The sequence below is a fragment of the Frieseomelitta varia genome, unplaced genomic scaffold (genome assembly GCF_011392965.1).
Source record: "Frieseomelitta varia isolate USP_RPSP 00005682 unplaced genomic scaffold, Fvar_1.2 scaffold_120, whole genome shotgun sequence".
In the NCBI taxonomy this organism is placed as follows: domain Eukaryota; kingdom Metazoa; phylum Arthropoda; class Insecta; order Hymenoptera; family Apidae; genus Frieseomelitta; species Frieseomelitta varia.
In genome coordinates this window covers 61,581-71,518 of record NW_025108862.1, presented here as the reverse complement: position 1 = coordinate 71,518, position 9,938 = coordinate 61,581, and the positions used below count along the sequence as shown (strand labels likewise).

At 33.5% G+C, this 9,938-nt stretch overlaps 1 protein-coding gene across 2 annotated transcripts in view; it reads left to right on the top strand.

Annotated features, from left to right (window-relative positions):
* The first annotated feature begins 780 nt into the window (after positions 1-780).
* Positions 781-9,938, top strand: part of LOC122528597 (glucose dehydrogenase [FAD, quinone]-like) — a 25,619-nt gene continuing 16,461 nt past the window's right edge. The window contains exons 1-5 of one of the 2 annotated variants that reach the window (XM_043653911.1): positions 781-943; positions 1,889-1,974; positions 2,532-2,696; positions 3,159-3,311; positions 3,380-4,735. In XM_043653911.1, coding sequence (XP_043509846.1) covers positions 796-943; positions 1,889-1,974; positions 2,532-2,696; positions 3,159-3,311; positions 3,380-4,675 — 1,848 coding nt within the window. In that variant the 5' untranslated portion in view covers positions 781-795 and the 3' untranslated portion in view covers positions 4,676-4,735. Of the gene's footprint in view, positions 944-1,888; positions 1,975-2,531; positions 2,697-3,158; positions 3,312-3,379; positions 4,736-9,938 lie in introns of those variants that run through there. The other variant, XM_043653902.1, reaches the window with a different exon arrangement.

Below are 9,938 nucleotides of genomic sequence, written 5' to 3'. Positions count from 1 at the left end.
CTCAAGAGTACAAAATGTCTGTAATGAACTGTTGTTCGTTCTGTAGAATATTCTAAATGTTCTTAGTATTACATATATTGGGTTTTAAATGTTCTTGTATATTACACCGATTTTTAGCATTTACTGGTGATAATAACGTGTTCAACGAATAGAGATGCACCGCAGAATTCTGTGAGTGAGTGTTTGAATACATTTGTGAGATCATTGTATAACATTCATACGTTCATTTACAGAAATGATAATGAGCCAACTATATTATCGATTCTCGTTCGATCATTGATGATCAGCGAAAGTCGTAACAAAAACCTCGCAAGACTTCTACAATTAGTCAAGTCTTAGATTGTGCTTAATCAATATATTAAGTCATCATCATCAATAATATAGTTTGATATAAAACAGTAATATAATAAACAACACATATAACTTCAATTATTTATAACAATGCAAGAATAAGAATTTGTAATACATGAACATAATGTAATTCCATAACAATATAAATATAATATAATGGAGCGTTATTAGTAGGGTAGCCAAGGATACCCAAAAGTATTATACAAAATTTTATTTTGTTCAAAATGTTTTTTTAAAATTATTGTCACTAGATTAAATTATGTCACGCATTAAATAAAGCAGGTAATGTTTATTAAACTCAAAAAGAACGATATCACTTATAGGTACTGCTATATAATTATGTGTATTCATGTGTCTATTCAATTATACAGATCTCTTCAAGAGTCGAGCAAATCATCGCAAAGCTTGAGAAGCGCAAACGACAAATCATTGTTTCTAAAGAAAATGTCTTGGGTACCTCGAAATATATCTACCCTATGCACAATCGATTCTGCTCTGTCATCCTGTCAACCATCCTCACTTCTCTATCTGGCACTCATCGCTAATCTATTCCGTAATTCCAGTGACAAGACCTGTCCACATTATGACACAGGTAAATACAGGTGAAAATAATTCAATTATGATACATGAAAATATTGGAACAAAGCGTTGCGTCGACAAAAATATGATGTGCGGTAAATACGATCAATATGAGCAGCTTCAAACAATAGATTAACGGAGAAGAATCGATCCCCTAATTTCCAAAATGCCTGCTTGAGGGACAATATTTCTTAACTTTGAAAGTAACGATTTACAACAAAGAAGTTTTGTCCTCCAAACGGATTGGATAGAAGAATCAAAACCGCATATGTAGAATTTGATGCGTATGTGGAAAACTTGAAATAAAATTAAATAGTCTGGACATCACATTTGCATTAAGTAAAGGAAGTTGACATTTCAGAATGCCCACATGTTCTTCTTTTCGTAATAATTTCGTGATGAAACATTTATGGACATTTTAGTAAATGATATTTTTACCTGCACAACACGAAGGTATACAATACCAAACCGGAACACTCGATACATTAAAATTGCAATTATTTCAAACTGAAAAATAATCTCATTGTTTCAAAAGATGTATGAGAAGATTTGTTTCATTGAAAACGAAAAATATTAGTGGAACTAAAATGTCGATCGTCAGAAGTATGTACGTTTAGTAACTATATTTCACGGTATCATATATGCGCTGCTACCAAACTGCTGTTAATAAACACTATAGTATTGATAAAATATTCTGAAAACATCCCTTTGTTTTAAACATTTCGTCGTCAAATTTTTTAAATGAATGCATTTTGCAGTGAAACAGTATGACAGTTAGTGTAACGTTCCGACCGAAACAGAATGCAATAGAATACTACTGGTATATATAAAAATTCTAACATGATATATGAGAACGTATGCTGATATATTTTAAAATAACTGCGAATATAACTATAAATATTATTATTTGTAAATATATTTTTTCTAAAATGATATCTAAACAAAATGAATTTTTCAGAAAAGGAGTACGATTTTGTAATCGTAGGAGCTGGATCAGCCGGATGTGTTCTTGCAAACAGGTTAAGCGAAGTAAACCATTGGAAGGTATTTGTAATTAATTATTTGGTGTCATTACTAACTGCGGATCTGTTTCTAGATTTACGTTTTTCATAATGCACAAGAGTCGAAAGAAATGAAAGCTAGATCATCTAAAACATATATATAAATTATAATCTTACCGAGGATATTAATATTAATTTATATTAACATAAAATTATATTCGCTATTATTACTCGATAATATATCATCAACTTCGTTGTTAGATTTCTAAACTGCGATTTTATAGTATGATATGCTTTGGTACGTTTTAGTAACTGACATGAAGATTTAATTCTCGTACATACCTACCATATCTATTGAATCTACCAAATGACCTTACAGGTCAATTCCGTTTCGTATAATCGTTATTTGAAACACATATGTGAAAGTTTTTCGCCTACTGAAAACTAGATCATAAATGACCCCCGTTCAGGAATAAGGATTGCTGGAAATGGGGAGATCCGATTCAGCTGCAAATATTTCCAAATGTTTCGGGACAATAACCAAATTTACAAAATAAGAATTTATGACAGTCCTCCGAAACTTTATATATATATCTTCAGATATTATTATTGGATGCTGGTATAGAAGAGCCAAAGGTAGCTGATGTTCCGGCTTTCGCCCCTATGTTATTAGGGAGCAATATCGATTGGATGTATCAAACACAACCGCAACAATACGCTTGTCTATCCAAGGCGGGCAAAGCGTGTTTGATCCCAAGGGGTAAAGTATGTATACATATATTCTAATACAATAGACATTCTGGAATAATAATTTCGAAATTGAATTGTTTTCATGAACTGGACAATCAATCATTATTTAAAAGAAAAAGTTTAATATTTGGACGTCAATCTTCATCAATTATTTGTCATTTGATACGATTCGTGTCAGGCGAAAAATGTTTTCTGCATCACCACAATTCGAAAACATAATTAGGTGGGCACATTTAAATGAGTATCCTGTATATGTAATATTTCCATATCTACACAAAATAATTCAAAATATCCTGTATATAATAGACACAACAAGATTATTATAGTTATACTTGTGAAATTTGCAAACAATCAAGGAATCTATATAAAACGTAGAAATATTTCAACTCTTTAATTTATAAATTAAAACATATGTATTCCTAGTGCCAATGTCATTGCTATTTGGACTATTTTAAAAATTTATTATCATACTTACAGGTGATGGGTGGTAGCAGTACTATCAATTTCATGGTGTACGTCCGTGGTAACAAAAGAGATTATGACGGATGGGCAAAAGCAGGAAATTATGGCTGGAGCTACGAAGAAGTTCTACCTTACTTTCTTAAGTCAGAAAATAACTTGAACCCAGAGGTATTAAACTCAGAATCTGCATCACTCAATACCGAGAGCCATCCAGGTAAAACTTTCATTTTCTCCAGATAGTAGAAGAGAATCCACATTACCATAGAAAAGGTGGTTACCAATCCGTACAACGATTACCGTACGACGATATAAACGGCGATATCATATTGAGTGCATGGCAGGAACTCGGTTACGAACTCGTAGATGTCAACGCAAATAACCAATTAGGTGTGATGAAACTACAAACATTCTCCGCTAATGGAACACGTCAAAGCACAAACAAAGCATTCATACAACCCATCAGATGCAGACGCAGGAATCTAACGATTAGAACTGAATCATACGTTACGAAATTGCTTGTAGACAACAAAACAAGGCGTGTAACAGGCGTCGAATATACTTCAGGAAACAACCGAACTAAATTAAACACAGTTTTTGCCAAAAAAGAGGTGATTCTCTCAGCTGGATCCATTAATTCTCCAAAAATTCTTATGCTCTCGGGAATTGGACCAGGAGAAGAATTAGAGAAATATGGTATTGAAGTAATTAGTAATTTATCAGTTGGAAGGAACCTCCAAGATCATGTAATAACGAATGGTGTTGTATTTGCACTAAATTTTACTTCCACGAATAAGAATATCACCATGATGGTGAAAGACATTTCCTATTATAGCGAGACACATAGGGGACCTTTATCTGGTACCCTCACGTCCTGTGCTTTCACACAAACATCCTATGAGCACGAAGACGGAGTACCAGATATGCAATTCCTCTTCCTTAGTGCTAGTCGAGAAGATTTTTTAACAGATTCACAAGGATATGACGATAGTGTCAACCCATCGTCTTACTATAATGCTATTTATATTCTACCAGTATTATTATCGCCTAAAAGTAGGGGATTTATATTATTGAACGGAAGTGATCCTATGTGGGGACCACCCTTAATTAATCCCAGGTTTTTTACCAGTAATCCAGATTTGGACGTGTTAACGGAAGGTGTGGAAATAGCTTTAAAACTGTTTGATACAAAGTCGTTCAAAAAATACGACTTTAGATTGATTGATAAACCTTTGCCTGGTTGTGAAGAGTTTGAGTTTGGTCGGAACGATTATTGGAAATGCGTGATAATGCATCATACAGACACTATTTACCACCCGGTTGGAACTTGTAAGATGGGACCAAAGTCGGACTCTGAGGCTGTGGTGAATGAGAGACTGAAGGTTTATGGAATCGATGGTCTAAGGGTCGTAGATGCCTCGATTGTGCCAAAGATTGTTAGGGGAAATATGAATGCGCCTACTATTATGATCGCGGAGAAAGCTAGTGATATGATTAAGGAGGACTGGTTGTCTGGCCATGTTGAATCTAAATGATGTGACGTCGTGGGTTAATGAATCAAGGAAAAATTAACTGTGGAAATGAATAATCTCAATTTGTGCCCTGTAATAATAAAATTCATATTAAAATAATAAATAATCTTCTAGTATAAAAATAAAATATATATGATGTAGAATAGTATTTACATGAATTATAATTTATTTGTTCTCATTTAGAGATAAATTATTAATATTGAAAGATGTATTAACGGAGGAAACAAACATTTGTAACAAATGAAGCGGCATCCAGGTCCTTCCGATTCTATTTATTGTAAATAATTGCCTTTTTTTATTTGTAAATGTTATCCGCCAACATTTGAATGTCAGCATTCGCATCGTCAAATGTCTTCTTGTAAACATTAATTTTATGTACCTGATCTGTCTTTGTCTGAATTATTTGTTATGACTTTCAGAGATGATCCTTCATCTCCAGATGGGCGTAGATCTGTATGTACAATGGGCTACAGAATTGAGCTCAATGAGATTCAGGGTCAAACGTTCTTTCACTACGTGCTATTTTTTTCATTATGAGGAGATGAAATCTCCATGAATAGCTACTTAATCGCCACTGTCTTGCGAAAAAGTGTTACAGCTGATTAACTTTTGTCTTTCTCACTTTATTTCTAGTATTCTTAAATTCTGTGCTCAAATGCAGGGGAAATATCAATCGTCTCACATAGATACGTTAGATTCATTACGACGTATCCTACTTTTGTCTTTCCTTATTTCCTTTTCTCATTTCTTACTTTACTATCAAATGACCTTAAACTTGCATATTTACGGTACACATAATATGTATCGATTTTATACAATAGAGAGCGACCAATCACTTCCCAGAGTCGTGACAAATAATTGTTTAAAGCCATGCTGTCAAGCTGTATTCAATATTTCAACCTAATGTGAAGTGAGGCGTTTCTGGAAATTTATGAAGTGGTAAATGACGTCCTCGTCGATTTCAGTAACTCTTGAATATAGATATCGATATTTCCAACAACCTTTTCCTTTCATAAAGATGCCGGATTCCCTTAGTTCATCCGCAAAAGACTATCATGAGTCAAATTATTACTTTGCAGTAACACAATGGATGTTCCTAGATTTTATTATTAGCATTAACCGAGAATTTCGAATGCTGGTTTTTTTGTTGGTGCCTTACGAGCCAGACATGTAATTTTAATTTAATTATACGCATATAATTTTGCATATATGCATATAAATGCATTGGAATATTCTAGGAGGATAACGATTTGAAATTTCTTGTTAGCTCTCCATGTTTCGTTATGTGCAATTTAAAACGAAGACTCGTCCTTTTTTCATGTTGGCAAGAATTCCGAACGTCTACCGGGCTCCATACTAACCGCTTGTTATTATCAACATCGCTCGCGTTCTTTTCCTGGACGTTTTCACAGAAATGATCGACGTCGATCTTTCAGTCGACACCGATTTTATCACTGATTCGAAAAGTGCGGTAGACAACCTACTCTTTGTAGTGATTTGCCAGCGTCGACTAACCTACTTCAATAGAACGAAGTCACGAGAACCTAGCGCAGCGCAATATGTCACATAGACATATGTTTCCGTTTCCTCGATATTCAGCGTCACGTTGCAGTACCAATATTTCACCTTCGCTGTAAATGTACGCTTCAATACTTATCGTTTTTTTCTTATATATCATGACGGAAGAACGACGTGTGCCACATGATTTCACCTTCAACAGAATTCATTGTAACAACATTGATAATTGTTGACCAACGTCGTAGAGAGTGTTCCTTTTCCGTGAAACATCAACGTGACTTTTGGCCTCAGCGATTGGAAATATCAAGTGAAATTACATATTCGGATAAAAAACATGGCCTAAATCATATTACAGAGTATTACATCCAAAATGTACATTCATGATTGTTTTCATAGTAAATTCATAAATTCTATGCTTTATAAAGTAATTAATTCCTTAATTGTAAATTTTTTGAAATTGCTATGTGAAGCAGTTTTTCTAACCGCCACGTTCAGTATTTCTAGACATTATTTAAAAATTTTCAATTTTGATTTCCATACACTATAACAATTTGTAGCGCTGTCAACAGAAAGTAAGCCGCCATTCAATGCTAAAAGATATTAGATAAAAATTATTTAGAATAAAATGAACGATATGTTTTCAATATAGAGGCCTCAAACCTCAAAATAAACCCAAGTACAATGCTGTATGGTATCCTTTACAAAATTACAATAATTTAAATGTTTAATGCGCAATATGCAAGATTGTAACAGTATGTGTTGTATCCCAATTATAGACGGATATTATCAATGCATCATATAAGAACTGAAAAGCATAATGTGATAAGTGACACGTCAAATAATGTGTATGTACATACGTATCTACATATATGAATGCTCCTTGAACTTAAGTTCGCCGTTATTTTTCTAAGTTTATCTGAAAAGTACAGTGTACAATAATATGCATTTCTGTTTTTTTTTATAAAAACAGCCAAAAATTATTTTATGAAAATAACCAAAAATAATTTGTTTCTGTAAGAACAATTAAAAATTGCAATAAAAACCCATTTTATTCAATAGAAATGCAAAACTGTTTAATATACTCTATGTATATTTTTGGTTATCACAAGAATTTTGTAGGTTTTCAAATTATACCTAAATTTCCGAGGAATGCACGAATTCTCTGCTTAATAACAACACCATTCAATTGCTATCAAGTTGGTGTGGTTAAGAACTTGAAATACATTAGGAATTTCTTACCGTCAGTAAACTTTCTCGATAAAGTTATAGAAAAGTTATTTCCTCCTCGAGATTATTTAAATGTGATGTAAATATCGACATTTTAAACGAGTTTCTTCTTTGCCTACAATCCACGGTCGGCCTCAATTTCCGAGATATTCGCAAAAAATTCGCATTACAACAAATAAGCCTCTAACTGTTAGAGTTATGGTTCAGTGTTGACTATCTACCGCTTACAATTAGCTACAGCTGAGCATAATAAATCAGTTCAAACCGAATTCTAATCTTTAGCTCATTATATACAAAGTGGTCTGCGCAATTTTGAATAATTTGCAAAAAAGCAATTTTGCCTGCCACGGCCACATGAACTATCACGATCTGCCGATTCTTTCGCAGTAGTTCACGCTTGAAAATTTGCTAGCTAAAGCAGCGTGCACAACTGGATAATCGGGACGATATTTACGAACGTCTGTATTATAACTCATTTAACAATAAATGTCATCAATGAAATGGATTCCTTGTTAGTATCATTGTCCTCAATGGTGAGTCACGGTGAAGTGACAGGCAGTTACTGCAAAAAATATTTATTTTTCGAATAAATGCATTAAAAGACGTTATTTTATATTTTAGAATGTATGGAAGTCGCAAACAAATGGGACATGTCACTATGGTATGCATAGAAGACATTTATGTATTCAGATTTGTAAAATAAAGTCAATGGTAGCTAGGAGTGCGTCACAGGTGTACGCTAATGGATTCAATTTCCAGTACCGGCAAATTTTTGCGAATACTACGGACATTGGATTACGGACAATATGCAAAGAAACAAGTTGTTCAAAAAGTTGCTCAATACCCACGACATGCTCAAAACCTACCAAAAAAAACTAGCTTTTCTAAAACTTCCCCACATTATTTTTTCTACTTCTTAAACTTTTCATAAACACTTGATAAGTTCTAAATACATTATTGTCATAGTATGCATTAACGTCTGTCATATAATGATTAGTTTTGTACAGTTTTACTTATCAGACATTGTTTACTACTTCAACAGTCGTATCGGAAAAATGACATGTTGTTATCAAATATTATAAATTTTATGTTTCACGTAATTGTAAAACAATTGAAACGTTTGAAATACGATATCATTTAAATCGGAACTTGATATACGTACGAGCATCGTGTGCATCGTATATTCATCCTATTATATTCAAATTCATAATATCATTACTAACTAATTAAATTTCTTTACGAAAATTAATTATTGGTGAATTTTTTCTATTATTATTAATTAATTTTGTCATGAATTGAAATTTGTGTAGGGAATAATTTGACACGGTAATTCCCGTTAATATGTCTATATGCATCGGTTGTAACCTCAAAACATCAGAATCGGCCCATTGTCCTCAACCTCGAGTGGTCTCTTCTACGAAATAGGCGAGGAGGGTCTTCCCACACCTAGGAACAGGCGGCCTGGTTAACGTTCGCTCACATTTGTTAGTGACTAGGACAGTTGCAACTCCATTTACTTATTTTATTCATTTTATAGTCGCCTTAACAATAATGTCATAAGTGATCATCAGCAAAGACAGATTATTTCGTGAAAAGTAGGTTTTAAAGTCATTCGTACGTAAGACACTTCATTTATAATATCACTGTGATATCATTATCTGCCTAACGTTTAATATTGCCGTCGTATCCGAATTTTTCGCTGTAAACAAAGTCGCAGTCTGCCGCGTTACCCGAAATGAAAATCATTCCTCCCAATTCTTCCACATACTAATCACATTCATAAACATTTCGTATAACCAATACCCTTTTGGCGCATCATACAAATTTCTAGTACTAGTTCTCTTATGGAAAGAACCACTATTTCTTTACTGACCTAGAGCCTTGCGTCCACTTGAAAGTTTCTCGCAAGGGTTACTTTAGAGAATACTCTCTAGCGTTGTGTTCATTTGAGAGTAACTTTGAGAATTTTTACTTTCCAAGACCCAAATACTCCCCGAGAGCTTACTGTCCGATAGAACTCTCAAAACCGTATCTATCTGAGAGTTCATTGTTTCTGGTCCTATTTACTGAGGTGTAGGGGTGTGCGGGTATCCGAAATTTTGGTTTCGGGTCGGGATCGCACAAAGACGGGCGGGCACGGGCGCACAGCCCGATGATTTCGAATCGAGTTAGAAAAAGTTCAAGGGGGATAGGAACAGAGGTGGGAATTATTCGAATAACATTTCGAATAAAATTTTGAATAAATTATTTACGATATTTAGGAATAACTATTTTATTCGAACATAAAATTGGGCATTATTCGAATAACACTTCGAATAAGTTCTTCGAATAAAATTTTATTCGTATAAAATTTCGACTAAATTCTTCGAATAACTTTTTATTCGAAATATTTACTGAAATAATGTACAGAAAAATATTCAGGTGTCCTTTCTTCACAATTTTGGTTTATTTAATAAATTTGTCTTTAGTACAATTTTTTGTTCGAACATTTTGTTAGTTAATCTGTTTGCTTTAGGTGAGT